This window comes from Saccopteryx leptura, chromosome 2, assembly GCF_036850995.1.
Source record: "Saccopteryx leptura isolate mSacLep1 chromosome 2, mSacLep1_pri_phased_curated, whole genome shotgun sequence".
NCBI lineage: Eukaryota > Metazoa > Chordata > Mammalia > Chiroptera > Emballonuridae > Saccopteryx > Saccopteryx leptura.
This window is the reverse complement of record NC_089504.1, coordinates 58,002,606-58,022,981: the sequence shown is the minus strand read 5'-3', so window position 1 is coordinate 58,022,981 and position 20,376 is coordinate 58,002,606. Positions and strand designations below refer to the sequence as shown.

General features: G+C 43.1%; 2 protein-coding genes across 6 annotated transcripts in view; both read right to left on the bottom strand.

Annotated features, from left to right (window-relative positions):
• Window positions 1-15,992, bottom strand: part of APBA1 (amyloid beta precursor protein binding family A member 1) — a 231,849-nt gene extending 215,857 nt beyond the window's left edge. For 2 of the 5 annotated variants that reach the window (XM_066368019.1, XM_066368020.1), the window contains exon 1: window positions 15,768-15,965. The gene's annotated coding sequence lies outside the window, so the exon portion shown is untranslated. Of the gene's footprint in view, window positions 1-15,767 lie in introns of all 5 variants that reach the window. The other 3 variants (XM_066368016.1, XM_066368014.1, XM_066368017.1) reach the window with 2 other exon arrangements.
• A 3,602-nt stretch (window positions 15,993-19,594) lies between these two features.
• The window catches only part of PTAR1 (protein prenyltransferase alpha subunit repeat containing 1), a 105,369-nt gene continuing 104,587 nt past the window's right edge, over window positions 19,595-20,376 (bottom strand). The window contains exon 6 of the mRNA XM_066368013.1: window positions 19,595-19,888. Within this exon, the coding sequence (XP_066224110.1) occupies window positions 19,760-19,888 (129 nt within the window). The 3' untranslated portion in view covers window positions 19,595-19,759. The remainder of the gene's footprint in view (window positions 19,889-20,376) is intronic.

Below are 20,376 nucleotides of genomic sequence, written 5' to 3'. Positions count from 1 at the left end.
ATGGAATAAACGGGGGAGCACCACTGTAGTCCAAAGCAAACTGGTTGCTTGCTAACAAGTGGCACGAAGTGCTCTGAACGTTTACACCGGGAGCCAGCACACCGAGGTCCGTGAGACAAACCCGGCCCACCACCCGGTTTTGTACTGCTTGGGATCTGGGAGTGGATTTTGCATTTATCAATAGATGGTTGAGGGGGGAAATCAAGAAAGGAATCAAAATTTGTGACATGAGAAAGTCCTATGAAATTCAAATTTTAGTGTCCATAAAGTTTTATTGGAATGCAGCCAGGCGTACTGGTTTATAGAACGTCCATAGCTGTTTCTGCACTACAACCACAGAGTTCAGAAGGTGTGACACAGACGGTATAGCCCACAGAACCTATTTACTATCAGGCCCTCTACAGAAAAAGTTTTCTGACTCCTGGGTTAGGGGACGGACATGTCACTTCTGCCCAAACTCATTATGAAGGAAGTCACACATCTTATCTTCCTTTTCTATAAATCTTTATATCTCGTTTGACTACCCCAGCAGCTCTATATGGGAAGAGAGAGAAAGAGCAGGTCTCTTCACTCCCTCGTTTGCAACTGGGGAAACTGAGGCTCAGCCCAATCAAGAGATCTGTTCAAAGTTGGCAGCACCCTATTACAACTGTCCTGAGCGTGCACCTCATGGTGTTGAGACTGGAAAGGTGTCACACAGCCTCTACGGATGGGGCACCAGAATCAAGCGAGTCCAGCTTAGCAAGAAAGGTGTGGGGCTGCCACTGGGCCCCGGGACAGAGAAGACATGAGGACCAGGTGCTGTCAGGGCCTCTTCCTATCTCTTGACCTGATGCAAGTCACCCATGTGCTGTCCTTGAGCCACTGCGAGAACCTCTAAGAGCCGCGAAGTCCTGTCTACAGTATCTTTTCCTGATTGGATTTTGAAGGGTGAATGGGATATTCTGAGAAGCATAGCTGTGCACATACAGCACTTAGCACAGGGCCTGGCACTTGCAGTTGTGATGTTAACTTGTTTTCATTCACTGGAGCAGGAACCTGCTGAGGTTTTAAAATAAGAATTAATATGGACTAACCTTAGACAATCGGCAAGCCGTAAAGGACACACTCATACCCGAACATAAGATTCAGTTAGACTTTCATACTAACACTATGGCAACATTCCATCTGAGGAACAAACTCCAGCTACCTTAGGACAAAATTCCCCTAGGTATTAGCTCAGGAAAAAAGAGTCTTGTACTTTCAAGTTATTTGGAACGTAAATTGCTAATTGGGTGTAAAAACTATTTTCACATTTGGGAAGAAATGTATTAGGTAAAAATTGAGACTTAAATAATTGAACTGAACATCTCGAGATCCCAGGGTTTTCAGGGTGGTGTCTTGGGAAGGAGGCAGGAAGGGAAAAGAACAGGAAGGAATTGTGAAGAGAGATTAGCCAGACCAGTGACTAACCAGCCCAGTGAAGAGGTCAGGGTAGCAACGGGCACAATTTACAAAGCCCCAGAAAAACTGAAACCCAGGGTCCTGATGAGTTGAATTAAAACTTAATTTTAAATCCTGGCTCCCATCTTACTGGCACAGAAACCAGGCATAAATAATTATCGATTTGCCCAGGACTTGTAGGCCATGAACCAAATAATAGAAGACATCTACTGGTGGTCCCTAACTCAGTGCTGGGATTCGGATAATTTAACAACTTGTTCTCTGCCCTAATGACTGTTTTAAGTATAAAACAAGGATATACCGAAAGGTAGGTTATTATTTCATGCATTTAATGCTTGGATAAGAACAATAAAAGAGGTATACAAAATTAGATTGTGTTATAAGAAAGAGTTTTAAAATATTAATGAAAAAATATTAAATAATACCTGACAAAAACCCAAAAAAACTGTTATTTAAGATATTTCCATATTGCTTCTTGATTGGTGTCCTCACTTGCAATTTTCTTTGCTTTTATCCTAACTTCCTATTGGTTTCACCACTCGGGGACAGAATGAACATTACTACTGGTGCTTAGAACACGCTGTTGTGCAGATAAATGTTAAAAAAGAGTAAGGAATGTAAATCTGTGGTTTCCACATTGGGCGGCTGCCCACCTTAGAGAGATTCCTGAATACAAGTGCCATTTTAACAACCGGTTGGCCAAACTCAACAAAAAATTAGGTATCGGTTCTGCCAAATGGGTGTGAACCAGCTGAATTCCACCCCTGCCCTAACTCCTACACCTGGCTGACCACCTTGTCTGGGGAATTAATTCTGTTGATTTACTGAGCTGGGTTTAAAAGATGTTTTCTTTTACATTCCTCTCAGCTCTGAGTCTCAGCATCCGTTTGCATTTGAATGGGAGGATCCAGACTGTCAAGTTATGGACAGTATTGCTGTATACTCCTTTCCCTGGAGTTCACAAACTCCCCTATCCTGTTTGGAGGGGCTTCAGCCAGAGATTCAAGAGAGTTTCCACTGGATAATGATGTGCTGCTCCAATATATTGATGACTATCTCATCGCCAGTGTCAGCAAAGCAGCTTCCAACATAATACCATTCTAACCTTAAACTGGCTGAACAGGATATAGAGTTGCCCCCTCCAAAAGCCCAAATATCCCAGCCTTCTATGACAATTTTGGATTTGAATGATCTCAAAGACAGAGAAGCTTGTTCCTAGATAGGAGGGAAGCCCTAGCTACGGTGACAATGCCTACCACCTGTCATCAGCTAGGGGATGCTTAGGAACGGCTGGCTTCTGTAAGATCTGGATTCCCAACTCCGGCTTGATTGCAAAACCACTCTGTGAGGCATTGAAAGAAACTGCTCAAGAGCCTTTGATTTGGATTGGGGAATGCTAAAAGGCCTTTCAGACTATTAGGGGGAAGTTATTGATGGCCCCTGCCCTAGGCTTCCTGGAGTTACAAAAGCAGTTTGACTCATTTGTACATGAAAGACAAGAAATGGGACTGAAGGTCTTGACCCAGAATCTAGGAAATAGTAAAATGTCAGTGATCTACTTCTTCAAACAGTGGAACACAGTGACTCAGGGATGGCCGTCTGTCTAATGGCCACAACAGCTACCTGTGACTTTCCACAGGAAGCTGAGTAGTTCATCGTGAGCCAGCTCCTTACTGCTTTCTCAGAGTGTGTTGCCCTTACAAGAACAAAAGGGAGAATTCTGGCTGATCACAGGTCAGCTGGGAAAATACCAGGCCATCCTTTGAGGCAATCCTAATGTCATTCTCAAGATGGTCTCTATTCTAAACCCAGCCACCCTGCTTCCCTCTGAGCCAGAGGAATGGAAACATGATTGTATTCAAATAATGAAACAAGCCTATTCTAGTTGAGCAGACCTGACTGACTAACCGCTAAAGAATCCTGATCTCAAGATGTTCATGGATGTGTCAGCTTCGTGGACACAGGCCACCAGAAAGCAGGAGATAGTAAGTCTCCCAAAGGCAGCTTTGGAACCTAATGAGGTTGCCATCATACACCACACAGGTCATCAGAAGACCAATGGCTTAGTCTCCCAGGGAAATAATAAGGCAGATCAAGCTGCTGCCGAACTGGCAGCTCAAACTAAAATCCTGATAGTAACTTAAAGCTAGCTCAGCCTGAATATTTCTCAGAAAACTCAGAAAGAGCAAGAAACAGGGATATTCTACTCAGCAGAAAGATGAATGGATTAGCAATGAACAACAGATCTTTCCAATCCCAAAACACCTGCTGGAGGAAACAGAGCTCCATCCACCAGAGCACTTGTTGTGGACAGAATGCCATGCTCCCAGGGATGCAGAAGGCAGATATGCAAAGAACTGTTTAAAAGATGGTTCACTAATTCATTAAGTGCGCCAGAATGATCCTAAAATGGGACTTTATGCAGAAGTCGGAGGGGTCCAGAGCTGAGGATTAGGCCCTGGAGAAAGAAGGTTAGCAAACTAACTTCACTGTGATGCCCCAAACAACTGGGAATTATTGTATCTGCTAGTGTTTGTAGATCCTTTCACAGGATGGGTTACATCATTTCCCTGCAGACCAGAGAAGACCCCAGAAGGAATAAAAACCTTATTAAAATAAATCACTTCTAGATTTGGACTACCCTTCTCTATTCCAAGTGAAGTGCCGTTATTGCCAAAGTGACCCCAGAAGTTTCTCAACTTCTAGGAATAAAAAGGAAACTTCACATTTCCTGGAGGCCACAAATCTCGTGAGAAAATGTAGGAGATGAACCACACTTTAAAGAAAACCATTGATAAACTTTGCCAAGTGACTAACCCAAAATGGGTAAGGTACTGGCTATTGTCCTGCTTAGGATTAGAGTAGCCCTTAGAAGCAGGATTCAACTGAGTCCTTATGAAATATTAAATGGAATGCCCTTTCAGTGTCTTACAGAAAATCTTAGAAATGTTTATGACCTACAAATTATAGAATGAGACACGATAAAGTTATCCTTGGAATTAACTTTAACTGCTATTCATAAATTTTCTTCTAAAAGGATGAAGTACCTCACAGATGTCCCGTTACATATTTTAACCCCAGAGATTAAGTGCTTTTAAAATCTTGGAAAAATAAACATCCTAATGACCAACTTGAACCTAAGTGGGAGGGATCTTTTCAGATTTTACTAACTACTCAGTCTTCTGTTAAACTAGAACGAGGCAACCCTGGATTCATCACTCTCAAGTTAAGCTGGCTCCAGACTTACAACCTACCACCCAAGCAAGCATATCATCAGAAACCACTGCTTAGCCACCTGACTATTCTGCACAGCCCATCTCAGACTGTAGGACACTCCTCAGAAGGAAAACATCTGAAAAACTGAACTAGACTTCATTGAAATGGAAGAACCCTCTGGTTGAGGTCCAAGATAATTGTTTTCTAATCTCTAACTTCCTCTTGTTTCAATTTCCACCTGTTACAGGTAATGACTTACTGTTGTGGGCCACTATCTACGCAGAAATACAATAACCAGTCAGACTGCTGGGACTGTGGCCTACTGCCTCTGTCTAGGGAGGAAAGAATGCCTTGAATCATACACACATTCAATCTCAGACTGGGAACTATGAATGGAGCGAGTCACCAAAGATAAGTCCCTCTCCCCCACTCCACATTCAGGGAAACACATGCCACCATCTGACAAGAATACTGTGCATATATCCCTGCTTATGAGGTCAGTATCACTGATTGGTTAATCCACACGAACACAGCCACAGACCAGTTTGTAATGTTTCCAGTGGGGATGCATTTACCCGCCGGCTCCCCTCCCAGCCACTGAAGAATGCTCACGCTAGTTTTCCTTCTTTGTGGTATGAGGATACTAATTGGGCGTTGCTGCTTGAGGGCAGGTAAAACTAGCAACTTGATGAGCATTCACATCTCAGTCCCTTGGCCTGGACCCAAGAATATTTTCAATTACATGTAAAACAGTTTCATTCCTCTAAAACCCTCAAAGTCTGTCCCTTCTCATCAGGAAGCAGCTAGAGCGGGCACCGCCCTTTCTCTCTCAGCATTGAGGACCAATCAAAAGAAAGAAAGGAATTAAAACCGAGAGTCCTTACAACATTGATTAAATTTATTTTTCAGTCCTAGCTCTAGAAATCATCTAATAGTCACATGCTCTGGACCTCTGGCAAGCGAAGGAACACATCTTTACCTAAGTTATGTTTCAGCTCCTGAGCCCTAAGATGGAAGGACCTCCTGGCTACTTCTCCATGATACCTGACAAAGAGAGGCTAGGAAAAACCTCAGAGCTGCCCTCAAGACCTGAAGAAATGGTTTATTACTCTTACCTCACCTCTAACCAATATGCATAACTCCAAACCCCAAACCCAAGGTGTCTTTGTGATTTTATCCTATATAATCTGCAACCTATATACTATCAGGGAGTTGGTTTGTTTAGAGCACAAGCTCTCAGTCTCCATATTGGTCAACTCAATATTAAACTAATTTTTTTCTTTCTACATGCAAACTCCTGCTCACGCATTTCTCTGGGCCAGTGTATGCAGGCAGGCAGACCCAAGGAAAACATTGGGGCCCAGGTAACAAAGCTGTTAGGTTTAAGAACCGATTCATTTATCTTACACTACTTTGATTTCCTACACCAATACAGTAATTTCTTTTGTTGGATATAAAATATTTACTCAAAACTAAAGTTTCTTTGAGGATTACTTAACACTGTACATCCACTCCACCAAATATCCAAATATGTTAATAATTTCAAACAAATGGGGGAAAAAATTTTCTGACATGAAATTATTTCACAGTATAAGGAAATAAGCACTCTTCTGATGGATGGAATATGATAGAACAGTATTTTTAAACTGCATATCAGAACTCATTCATTAGTTACCAATAAAATCAGTTTAGAGGCTTGGTAACCATACAGAATAGAAAATATAAGAGTTCATTACAAATAATAAAGGACAAGTATTTTTTTTTTTAAAACATTTTTGTTACTTTTTTTTTTTTTAATTTTATTTATTCATTTTAGAGAGGAGAGAGAGAGGGAGGGAGGGAGAGACAGAGAGAGAGAGAGAGAGAGAGAGAGAAGAGAGAGACAGGGGGGAGGAGCTGGAAGCATCAACTCCCATATGTGCCTTGACCAGGCAAGCCCAGGGTTTTGAACCGGCGACCTCAGCATTTCCAGGTCGATGCTTTATCCACTGCACCACCACCGGTCAGGCAGGACAAGTATTTTTGAAACTTTTGTTTCAGTGATACGTTTGAGTGTGTATGTATACATGTTTGTTTGCATACACTTATCTATATTGCTAGGATACGGTGCAAATTGTATTCTCACTGGGGATCATGAAGTTTAAAAGCCTCCAAAATAGAGACTGATCCACCTTAGAAATGTCCAGTGTAAAAACCCTAATTCATTGAAGAGCCACATTAAGATGTAATCATTCCTGATAAATGGAATTTCTTTAAATGACAAGCTCTTCCTCTGGATTTAATATATGCTAAAACTTACAGGAAAAAAAGAATTTATATATGCCCTGTCAAGTATACCACTTTTTAAAAATAAGGTGTACCTGTTAATTTATAAAGAAATACCTTGAGTTACAAAATGCTTCAAAAGTCAGAAACATAAATGATTACAGTGTTCAGAAAGATGGCTAATCATTTCCTGTATGAAAGAAACCATTGCTTCCTGACCAGGCAGCGGTGCAGTGGATAGAGCACTGGCTGGGACACAGAGGACCCAGGTTTGAAACCCTCAGGACACTGGCTTGAGCACAGGCTCATCCAGCTTGAGCGTGGGGTCTCTAGCTTGAGTGTGGGATCATACACATGACCCCATGGTCACTGGCTTGAGCCCAAAAGTCGTTGGCTTGAAGCCCAAAGTCGCTGGATTGAGCCCAAGGTCACTGGCTTGAGCAAGGGGTCACACTGGCTTAGCTGGAACCCCCAGGTCAAGGCACATATGAGAAAGCCATCAATGAACAATTAAGGTATTGCAATGAAGAACTGATGCTTCTCATCTTTCTCTTTCCTGTCTGTCCTTCCCATCTGTCCTCCTCTCTGTCTCTTTGTCTCTTGCTAAAAAAAAGAAAAGAAAAAGAAAAAGAAACCATTGCTGTATTTTTCACACTAATTAGTCCGCATGGAGTAGAAATGTAGGAGGCTATTGAGAAAACTTAGTGCGTGGGGATGGTTTTTACCACCACCATTCCCACAATCGCTTAGCATATATAAAAATAAGAAATTTCTATTCCCCCCCAAATTATATTCATAAAAAAGAAAGGTGCCTTATATTTGAGCCATATTAAATTTCCTATATTACAAGACATTCTCTCAATTATTTTTTTCTGAATGCCAAAAGTAAAAAGCCTATTATCTCCAAGATAACAGGAACTGAAGTCAAGCAATTCATTAATGCTGGATGTGATGGCAACTGGTTTTAGAGGGAAAAACCATGTCAAAAACACATTACCTAGTAAGACTAAAGATTTCATGAAAAGGGAATGTCTGTTTCAAAGGTTACTTGAGAACTATTTGGAGAAGATAGCCTGAAACAACCTCAATTAATACTAGAAAGGAATGCTTATGGAAGTCACATGATTGAAATAGGATAGATGAATGAATGAATAAAGCAGGGCAAGATTTCAACACCAGTTTAAGTAGACATTCCTTGCTAACTGCTTGTATTGCATGTCCTTGTATTGCAGACACAGAACTGCTGGGTTGTGGAAATCATGAATATACTGTATACCTATACAATGAAAAATGTCTTAATGTTATGTGATGGACACACAGTGCTTAGAATAAAGTTTGCAGTAGCGACTTCATACAGAAATTCAAGAACAGTATTTCAAATAAGTCAGATAGAAATAAATATGCCAAAAGTGGTCTAATAATAAAAAGACATGTCCAAGAAGTATGTGAAACATTTGAATACATGATTTAACAGAATGGGAACATAGAAGGATGTCATATTTTAAAATTAATTTTATATAATGTGAAATTAAATATATGTAAGTAAATTCATAAATTAAATATAAGTAGACATTTCATTCTATTTCCTGAAAATGTATATATTTTAGCTGATATAAAACCTTTTTAAAAACCATCTTGTTGGAAATTGGGGGCCGCTTCATAATCGAGGGTACTTATACATAGGCATCTATGGTAATCTGAATCCCAGATTACTGAGGATTGTCAATAGTTGGTTTGAGAGTAAACTGAACTGTAGGTAGCTGGGGGAATACATAAAGATCCCTAAATTAAAATAGCAATAATTGCTATCAAGCCAATTTTCATCTCTTAAAAATATTCTTTCTGATGTCACTGTGCCGTGTGAAAAGAAACAGAGGCTCTGGCTGCCCTGCCGCTCATCCCCTCGGCCCCCTTGAGTTCAGTGTAATCTGATGGACAGGTCCCCTACTCACGGACAGCGTCCTACACCCAGCCCACTCTGCCTCTCTGTTTATCTACCCAGGGGCTTTCTCTGACGCCTCTGGAGCTTGCTCAGGCTAATGGCACCCTAAAGTGCTGGAAATTTTATGCTCCCAGTAATAAAAGGTGGATAAACATCCCATTTACCAGCTGCTGGGTGGACAATCATAAGTTCATTGTACATGAGAGCAGCAGAACCAAAACCCCATTGCCCACAGTGGTAATCTGCTCATCAGCCTACCTCTCACTGGCTTTCTTTCCTCCTCTGTCTCATTTTTTCCACCCTGTCACTTATGCTTCTTAGGATCACCTATCAAATAAACTACTTGTCTCAGGCCCTGCATGCATAAATTACTTCAGCATCATGTGGCTATTTTGTGTCCTCCTTGAAAAACAACTGTCAGCAAAGATCATGGTAAAAGAACTTTACCCTCCTTTACACTGGGACTACTTAGATCTTTGAAAATGTCTCGTTTATTCCTTTCAACAAAGTGTTTGATGATCCCATACTAATGCAAAAAGTTTTTCTGTTGTAGGACATACCAGATGAACAAAACATAGTTCTAGCCTCAAGCACCTTACACTTGAGGATGGGATAGGAAACATGAAGGAAGATAAGAAACCCTGTAACTAAAGAGATTCAGACAGCAGAAGAATGACGTGGCACTTTCACGAGAGGGACTACTTCCAGGTGACTGGTGTTTCATCACTACCCAGACAGAGCCGCTCTTCAAGTTTCCTGATCTAAATGTTTGACTGAGGGTAGCATCTTTTTGTAAACATAGCCTTGACTCACATGCAGCACACACAGGACAGCTCAAAAATGGTATGTGGTGATATAGCCTTATGGGCTGTTGATTCAATACCAAAAGGCAAAGCATCATATGGTAGGTTCCTTAAGTCACCGCTCCATCTATCAGGAGCCACAGGACATGGCCAAGTCAAGCAAGGAGATCAATGAGGCTTCTCTGCTGTTCCTTGATCATGCCAAGCAGCTCCACCCTAGGCTCTCTGCTGTGGAAATGTCCAGTGTATTCTGTCTAGACGGCCCTTTCTCCAGGAAGCTGCACGGCACATTCCTTCTTATCTTTAGGCTCTCTCTCTGCTCCAAGTCTTCCCTCTCCACCCTATATAAGGTAGTATCACCTCCTACGTTGTCACATTCTGTTGCCTTCCCTGCTTTATTATTCAAAGCACATACCACCACCTGATATATCTATTTATTTATCTATTTTTAAATCTCCCACTAAAAAGTCAGTGATAGTAGGGACTTACCCACTTCCCTCACAAGCCTCCTCCCTGCACTTTGCTGTATACCTTGCACCATGAAGAGTGTCTGGCCCAGAGAAGGTGCTTGATAAACACTTGTGGAAGAATGAATCCATGATTTCATCATTAGAACCTCAAAATCACTGCTTACAACAGCTGAAGTTTCATAAAGTCCTCTGAAATCATGACACATCCCCTAACTCAACGGTCTAAAGTGTACACAATTATTTTGTGAAAAATATTGTTTTGGTACAGCTACAACATACGAATAAATAGAATCATTTAACTCTATCATAAACTGGTATAAGGCCAGGGAATGCAATTTATTCAATGTCTACAGTGTAAATAATAAATTCTGAAATTTTAGATCTTAGATACTATACGTACCTTACTAAAAAAATGTATTCATATATTCATGTGACAAATATTTACTGAGTGCTTATGGTGGGTATTGTGTTGGGTGAGGTATTGTACTTGATTTTCCTTTTGAAGAATCGACTTTATATACTTCACTGTAAAGGCATATCCTGCTGTTATGGATAGGGAAGTCACATCTTTTTGAATACACTTATGCTTTTTTCCATTATTTTTACCATAAGCTTTATTTATTTAGATTAGCAATCTGAGAGAGAAGAGTCACAGGAAATACTCCACAGTCTTTTATTCTGCTAATTTTAAAGTATTTTCTCTGCATTGAATTTAAGAAAGGAGGCACTACAAATATATTTAACAGCACACTGTCACAAACATTATATAGGTAGTAGTCAAACTCTAATTACATAGGGCTAATTGGTTTCACTACAAATTTATGCTCTCCAAGTGCAGAAGACCCTCATAGTTGGGTGATAATCGTTTATTCATCCTCAGTTGACTCACTGCTGCATTTCCACAGTACATACTTCAAGTCTTTGCTATTCTACTCATCTGTCCACCTTTCTTTTGACTTTATACTTAGAAGACTGTGGCCAAATTCCTTTTGTTCCACCCTAAAATTTCCATGCTTCTGTCTCAGGAGTCTTTCCTTTGCCTTCAAGCAGTATGCTTCCATCTTCTTGAAGATTCCATTTCATCAGTTGAGCTGCAACCTTACATTTCCAATCTCTCTTCCCTTCAATAGATTCTCCTCTTCTACTATTAATGTAGGCTCAAGTCTTCCTATAGTAAAAACAGTTCTTTCCCTCTACTATGCCATTGCTTTGATACATCAAACTCTTCTCTTCCTTTACCATCCAACTTACTAGAAAAGAAGTCTGTCTTCATTGCTGTCCATGTACATCACCCTTCACTCTTCAATCCCTCCCAGCCTAGATGCCATTTCCATCTACCTCAAAGAGTATCAAGGAAAGCCAGACGTCAAAGCCAATGGCTTTTCCTTCATTGCAACCCCGCCCCAGTGGGATGTGTTGTATGAGTGACATATAATGGTAGCTCCTCTCGCCTGTCCTAGCTTCCAGGACCCCATACTACTGCCACCATTTTTCTCCAGCTGCCCCTGTTTACTATTATTCTCCCCCTCCTTCTCTCTTCCCTTCCAGCATAGAGTCATCCCCCAAGGACTTTACCTTTGCCCTTTGCTTCTTCTCATTCCATTTTTTTTTTTTTTTACTGGCCATTCCTAAGACATCAAAATTGCTCCTAAGTAGTAATGACTTAATAATTTATCTCATTAGGTGTAACCTCTCTCCGAAGACCAACACCTGTATTCTAGTCTCCTCATTTGGATAAATCTTCAGGCCCAAAATGAAACTTCTTTTTCCTCCTCTTCCTCATGTTCCTCTGAACCTTCTGACGGTGACCCAATCATAATCTCAGCTGAGCCTGAAAATGACCTTTGACTTCCCTGCTAAGGCTTCAGATTATTCCTGCACCCTGTCTCTCGAGTCTGTCTCTTCCCCTTCACTTCCATGCTCTCACTTCCTCTTCCCCTAATTTGACTAGAGTCTGTCTGGTCTTGCTACTACTTGTCTTTTCTCATTTCATTACATCTGATATAATGCTATCAGATCATCACTCTAAAGCAGTGGTCCCCAATCTTTTTTGGGCCACGGACCGGTTTAATGTCAGAAAATATTTTCACGGACCAGCCTTTAGGGTGGGACAGATAAATGTATCACATGACCGAGACAAGCGTCAAGAGTGAGTCTTATATGGACGTAACAGAGGGAATCTGGTCATTTTTTAAAAATAAAGCATCGTTCAGACTTAAATATAAATAAAACGGAAATAATGTAAGTTATTTATTCTTTCTCTGCAGACCAGTACCGAATGGCCCACGGACCGTGGCCTGGGGGTTGGGGACCACTGCTCTAAAGCACAGATCTGATCCTGTCAACCTTCCTCCTCAGAAACCTTCCATGGCTCCCTGGTACTTCCTAATAAAATCCATATACAAGTTGCTCCACAAACTCGAAAGAACCTTTCTTTCTCACCTCATTATTTCTCATTACATCTCTTGGTATAGCCTGTGCTCCAGGCAAAGCATAGCATTCTTTGTTCTCTGTGCAGGTACACACCTTCCCTCCACTAAGCCTTCGCTACATGTTCCTCCCCTAGTGTGCCCTTCCTGCCCTGCCGGCCCAGATGCCACCTGCATAAATCCAGCTCAACTTCTATCTCTTCCATGTAACCCTCTCTGATTCCTCCATTTGAAGCCATTGGTGTATCTTGTGAACTCACACAGCACTGCAGAAATATGGCTTTTTAAGCATTTAACCATTCCTGCCATTTTTGTAGTCAGTTACATGCACGCCTTGCCTCTCCTTCCAGGACATGAACTTCCTCTGGGCAGGATTTAAGTCTCCTTATTCTTCAAACCTCCAGCTCTCCCAACATTCCCCAAACCCTATCCCAAGGCATACAGTGTCTGAGATGTAGTAAAAATTAACAAATATGTGTAAGTCAATGATGGTAACCCAAAGAGTTCACTATGGATTTTAGGCTTGAAATTAACTCAAGTTTAGCAACACTTTTTCTTTATAGAATACATGTCCCATCTCCTGCATAGTTTATTCCTTTTGGTCCTACAGGGCAATTTTCAAATGTCTTTTATTCCCAAGTCTTCTGAGAAATAAACTTCTTTAAGAGATGCAGTAATAAAAAAGAAAAGTATCAATGCTACTTTAAGCGAAGAATATGCATCCATCTAAAACAAATGGCTGGTTGCAGGCTACAGCAAAAGGTACAACTGTATACCAGACTGAATTACAGGATTCAAGGTGCCGCGATAACTACTGAGCCAGTCTTTAGAAGAAGGCGTTGCATTTCACAATGATCACATTTGCATTAAAAAGTAAAACACTAATTCCTGAGTCATAAATTATGCTCTTATATAATTCTTCCTTTTCTAAATAGTTTATTTACCTTGGTAATTCCTAATATTCTTAAACTTTCTTGTAAGATACATATTTATATGGCTGGATTTTACATGCAATTATAAAGACAACTTTTTAAAAAACCTCTTAGAATGCCTTTTAAATTCCTTAAGTACTTTTCTCAGAAAGAAATTGGCAGAACTAATAAGAGAGTAAAGAACTAAGATTAAAAATTCATTTTTATAAATCTGTCCTTAAATCTTGGATGAGTTCCAGCAACCTCGCATTAAAATTTTAGAAGGCTCTCCTTGAAGGACATGGGGAAGTTTGATGTTTACAGCTTCAAGAGCACCTGGTCTATATATCCTCATTAATTAAGAAAAGATAAATGGAAAGAAAAAGACATATGTGGATGGCTCTAGTTTTATTATTTTCAATGTAACAACTATATCATGCAACCTCTGCTAAAACCAAATAAAATTTTTTAAAAAGATAAGAAAGGAACCTCTGATGCCAATGTGTTGTGTATTTACTTGTGTAGCTGTGAGGACCAGGGCAGCCAGTTTGGATTCTGACAGCAATGCAGCAGAATTTAAGGAGTGATAGTTCAAATATGTCCTAAGCAGGTTAATCTAGTCACACAACATCTTAATAAAGAAGTATCAATATATTAAGTTAAAGGTGTATTCATTCCTACAAATACCACAGGAAAAATACGGGCACTGGGAAGTGAGACTGCCGTGGACACATGAATATGCTATCTATCTCCCTTCCTATCTCCCTACCAAATCCCACACAAGCTTATCTTTATTACGCAGAGACTGTTAAACAGCTATAGATGCTAGCTGCAATTTTCTGTCCTGTTTCCCACTGTGACTTACTGACAGCCTGATATTTGCCAAATTCCCTAGTAGCAGGCTACACTAGCTGGGAGAGCAGACATCACCAACCTGGGACCCCATCCCTTTGGGTCATGGGGGATTTCAGTTCCCGAATGATACATGGCACCACCTAGCCATCGTGGAAACTGGCAGAGTGGATTTCTCTAACAACAGAAATAAAGTATTCCTTTTCCTAAGGAAAATGCCCTGCCTATGTGAAGATGGAGGAGGTACCAAACCTTTCTCAGTGTGATTTTTTTCTTCTTTTCAACTACTGCCTCCACCAAATCTCTTTATACACACCAGAGTTCATTCTATAAGAAACAACACGAAGACCACCCATTCTTTAGTCATTAGGTTTCCGGTGTTCAAATGTGGAATGGGAAGGTCCAGTCAACACTCAAAGTTGTGGGGATTAAGAGAGGAACGTGGCTACCAAAGACCCTTCTCCTCGCAGGTCAGACAAGAGATAAACAATAGAAACTGCAGAGTCAGGGCGGCGAAGACCCATACAGAACAGGGGTTGAGGAGAGAAGTGTCACAGGATGGGAGCTCCTTCAAAACCAGGGACACCAGCAAGCACAGAAAGGGTCATTCTTATCCTATTTCCCTGCCATGCGCCCAAAGCCACATGCACACTTCCACATTCCCACGTCAGTTGAAAGAGGCCAAGAAAGGAGAAGTGAGAATCCCTACACCCGGCCATCCACACGCAGGAGCCGAACAGAGACTGTACTCAGAGTTGCAGGGTCAAAATAACAAACACTGTCCCACAGTGAGCGGTGACAGCAAGTCAGGGCACTGGCATATCTCTAGGTCTGAAGAGCAGTTTGGGGAGCGTGGATGCAACCATACGAGTACACACAACCACACGAGCGCACACTCACACTCACACACGGGATTTTACAAATCGGCCCCTACCCCACTAACTCCCTCCACACTCACACACCAAGTGCATCCTGCCCACTTCATCGCTGCCATCATCACACTCCTCCCGGAGAGGCAGCGAAGAGACGAGGGATCCTAGCCAGGATTCCTGGAAATGTCATCCCCCCCAACACCTTCGGTCCACCACCTTCTTGGCTGTATCTTACACACACACACACACACACACACACACACACACACACACACACCCTACCATGTCTGTCATCAAGCCTGTCCGCTGCCCCCAAACCCCCGCACCTCAGCGCGCACCGGACACCAGGCGTCCCTACCTTCACTCTCCCTTCCCCCGCCCCACTGGCTCGAAGGCTAAGGGAATTGCTCCTGGATGGCATCGGCTGTCTCCGCTCATCGGCACTATTGTTCCACGCAGCCCCTCTTGCACCCGGGGGCGCCCTTCGGCGAGGACCCAGGCTCCGTCGGGGGAGGCATCTCCGCTGGGCATCCCCATTCACCCGCCCCTCCCTGGCGATGGTACCTTGCCTGACAGCTGGGTCCGCGGGCCCGCGGGAGCAGGCGGCGCTAATGACAGCGTCGGTGCCAAGCCAGGGAATAAAGCTCTGCTCCAGGCGCTCCTACCTCCAGCGCCACCATCTTCTCCCGCCGCCACCGTGCCGCCGCCGCCGCCACCTCCGGGACCGCAGCCGCCCTCGCCCAGCTCCGGCTAGAGCTCCGCAGCCGCGGCTCGGCCCCTCCAGTCCCGCGGCCCCACCCCTTTCTCTCCACCCTCCCCGCCCCTCGTGACGCTCGCGGGGCCGAGCCGGGCCCGCCAGCTCCGAAGAGCGCGCGCGGAGCGGGGGGAGCGCGCGCACACGCCGCGTGCTAGTAGCGCCCCTGCCTCCCACACCCACCCGCGTGCGCGCGCGGCGCGAGCCCGAGGCCGCGGGGCGGTGTCCTCCACTGAGAGCCGGCGGTAGAGCCCCAGCCCCGGCGCGGGCAGGCGTGTGGGGCGCTGGCACCTCTCCCCGCCCCTCGTACCCCGGCTCTCGCCTGAGCTCCGGGTCCGTCCTCCGGCTCCAGGCCGGGCGCACGGAGCGAGCAATGCGGCTGCATCCCCGAGGGGATCGACTAGGACCTCCACCCTCCTTGGCGGAAGCCTAAGGGGTCCCCGGTTTCTGAAGCAGCAGCTGTGCCCAACGTCTGCGCTCAGGAACAGACCACGCTGCAGGACCACGAAGCCGGGCAGCCGCGTCGGCTCCGGCGGTGTGTTCTCTGCTCTTAGTTACTTCCAAGCTTTCCCGCTTCCCAGACTCCTTAAATACTGCCTCCACCTCCCGGCTTGGCAGCCGCGAGAGCACCCTCAGAAAGAGGGATTGGCGGTCTCCGCGCGCGCCGCACTCCTGCATTTTCGCCGCTAGAGGGCGAGCCTCCTGGGTTTGGGCCGGAGCAACCCTGGCCGCGTTGACAGCCTTCGAGGGAAGCTGCCCAGTCTTGTGGGGAAAGCAGTAAACGTCTAGATTATGATACCGGGAAATGCTCGACTTGGGTTTTTCTGCCCTCTTCTCAATTCTGGTTGATCAGAACCTAAAGTGTATTTGAGCCTGGTTTAGGGCATCAGCCCTAGATATGCTTTGGAGGGATCGAGGGAGGGGACCTTTGCAGCAGGGACCAAGTGGCAGGTGCTGTGCCTTAATGAAAAGCAGAACACTGGACAAACCACGCGAGACCTGCGTTCTGGAGCCACACTCACCTCTAATTAGAGGTGTAATATAAGCCAAATCATTCCCCCTGGTTGGGACACAGATTTCTGAGTAATAATAAGTTATATTTACACGAAGCCTTATACTTTGCAAAGCCCTCTTCATGCACATGTCACTTAGTAAAATGAAGATAAGCTTTGGTTATTCAGATCCCTTTCGAAGTGGATCTTCTACCAGGCCGTGTTTCCATACTATTTTAAGCACAATGCCTCCAGAAAAATCTGGGAGCGTAACCTGAAACATTCTCAAAGTCTTATGGTTTAGCTTTAAAATTCATATGAATTTTGCATTCTACTTCATTATAAATCTTTTTTCCCCTTTAATAAAAAAATGGCTACCCTCTCTCCCAAAAGATCTTTTAGTAAAGTTGAACTATTATATATTAGGGAGATGTATCGTGTTTGTCCTGTGACATTATATATTCTCTTTTTGTGTGTGTGTGTGAATACATTAGGTATGTATTCCAGACACAGTCCTTGTTCTCGCAGAGCTCACAGTACTCTGAAGGACACATGTATTAAACAACCAGGCTGATAATTAAGTGCAGCTGTGATCATTTCTCAACTACAAGAGTGCTAAGGATTCACACAGAAACCTAGTCGGGACTCTAGGATTAGGTCAAGCTTTCCAAGAAAATGACCCTTCAAATTGCCCAGGAGAGGCAGCAGTGAGACACTTCCAGTTAAAAGAGGATGTGCAGAAGTCCGCCAGGTGGGGCTGAGGCAGAGGGAGTGTGGGATAGAGAGGCATCTGCAAGACCTTGTGGGCCATTTTAAATGATATTTTAAAGTTCCTATAAGCCTTGGAAGGTCACTGAAAGGCCATAGGAGTCAGGATCTGGGGGTCTTGATCACATTTCACTTCTTAAAAAAATTGGTGAGATAGCTATGTGAAAAGCCGACTCAGGAAGAGCAGGGTGTAGACTGGAGGGACCGAGCCCATGATGCATCCCTGCCTGTGCTACTTGGTGGGTGCTCGGGGTTTCCGGTTTCCACACTAACTGCTCTTTTGCTTTTTCTTGTTGTTGTTCTTGCCTCTACTTTCATTCATACCATTTTGGGGGTGCTTTCAGAGTACTTCTCTGTAATAGTTCCTATTCTGTTACTTTTAGCCTGATGTGGTTTTAGGAAGGAAATTAACTAACCTTGTTAGAATTTCAGGTACGTAAGGACATACAGGTCCTGAGTGAGAGGTCTCTGTGCATGCATTCGGTGTTATTTATCTCAGAGATCTTGCTGCTTATTTTCTACTTTCGCATTGTGTTCCCAGTGAGTCCAAGTTCCTTGATCCATGGGTGAAAGAAACATTATTGCTTTAATAATACATTCCCCTCAAATCTTGCAGCTCAGGATTTTTGTGCACATTAAAGAAAATATATTAAATTACTCTCAAAGTATTAAGTGTGCCATATAAAGAAAAGTAATAATTTTTATAATGGTAGCTTAGAGACTTTTGAAACTAATTAGTTACTAAATATTCTTATCTGGAAAACTCCTTCCTCCTTCTCCAGCCCTCCTCCCAAAAACCCAGATAGGACTGTTCCTCATGGATAGTGTAAAAAAATCATTGTCTTAAGGGCTTATGTTGCTCTTTCTGCCTTGGCCAGCAGGAAACTCAAAGCCAACTTTGTAGATCATTGTAGGAAACGGGTGGATCCATATGGCATTCATTTCTATATCTTACCTCTGCCTTTTGCCTTGTTCTTCTATTTGATCTATAATTTTCTCCTGCCTGATTTATTGATATTTTTCTACTTTACTATAGGTATTCTTATAGCCACTACAAATATTTGTATCTACATACTTCTTTTAGCAAGAGTCAAACTGCTTTTCAGTGTCTCAGAAGTAGTATATAATAATATTGGCATCCTGCCAGTCATTGTAGGAGGTAACAGTACTATAGACACTGGGCCAAGTGCTTGGGTTTAAGTTAAAGTCTGGTCCAGCATTGCATGTGGATCAGAAGTCTTGGTGTGTTCCAGTTTAGAGCATCATATTACAAGCAAACTCAAGTTTTATCTCCCAATGGCTCGTACATAATTTCCTTTAGTGTGATTTCAGAGGTTCCAAATTTCTTCAGTCTGCCCTGTCCCTACAAGTTTATCTTACAGGTACATTGTTGGGAACTAAAAGCCAACAGGGTCTTTGCAGTTTAGATTTTTGGTGGACAGAGGTGTGGGCAATGCAGTAAGCTGACAGTCTGCCCGAGCCCCACCTCACTTGTTCTGTGAAGATGCTCAAGGCTATGTTAGCTGTGGTGCTGGATTGTTTATACTCATCCTAACCCCCATGTCCCTCAGAAAGGCTTGAGGCAAGATTTTTTTTATCCTTGTTTTGTGAAGTTAAGATGTTATGTATGGTGGGGGTTTTCTGCACTTGGGAGACTTCTTGGGATGCCTTGGAAATGTGACTTTGCTTTCATCTCTTTGATTTGCTAGGTCCTCTCTTTGCCCTATAAATAAAGCAGGTTGGGGAATGGAGCTTGGCTTTTTGCAAGCTATCTTTTGCGTTGCAAAGAGACCTCCTAAGCCCATCCTTTTTCTCTAAGCCTATTTTCTTAATTCCGCCTTTCCCACTCAGTAAAGAATCAAAGAGTCCAGGATTCAATAAATTTCTTCCAACTTCACAAGAGCATGACATGTCTTTGGCCTTTCATACAAGTTGGAACAGCCAAAACTGGACTTGTCTCTTCAGATAGAAGTAGATACTTTTCCTTGATTTCAAAATCCTTAGAGATTACCTTCATACTCTCTTAGTCCTTGTATTGAAGCTTATGAGCTGAGGTTGTCTGTAGACCAAACACTCAACAACCTTCTGGTGATGTTTTTCTTGAGGATTTCAGTTCTAACATTTGGTAATCCAACCTTTCTCATAGACAGTTTTGTCACAGGATTGAAAATCTATCAACAAAATAAACAGTTATGAACTGTTTGTATCCTAAACTTCAAGACACTTCTATGCTGATTCTTTTTGTGTGTGTGACAGAGACAGAGACAGAGAGAGGGATAGATAGGGACAAACAGGCAGGAAGGGAGAGAGATGAGAAGCACCAATTCTTCGTTGTGGCTCCTTAGTTTCCTTAGGTGTTCATTGATTGCTTTCTCATATGTGCCTTGATGGGGTGGGGGGGGCAGCAAAGCAAGTGAGCCCTTGCTCAAGCCAGCAACCTTGGGCTCAAGCCAGCGAACTTGGGGTCATGTCTATGGTCCCACACTCAAGCCAGCGTGGGACTCCGTGCTCAAGCTGGTGAGCCTGTGCTCAAACCAGTGACCTTGGGGTTTTAAATCTGGGTCCTCCATGTCTCAGTTCGATGCTCTAGCCACTGCGCCACTACCTGTTCAGGCTATATGCCGATTCTTATTTTACCAGCTTTGTCCTCTGGATATAC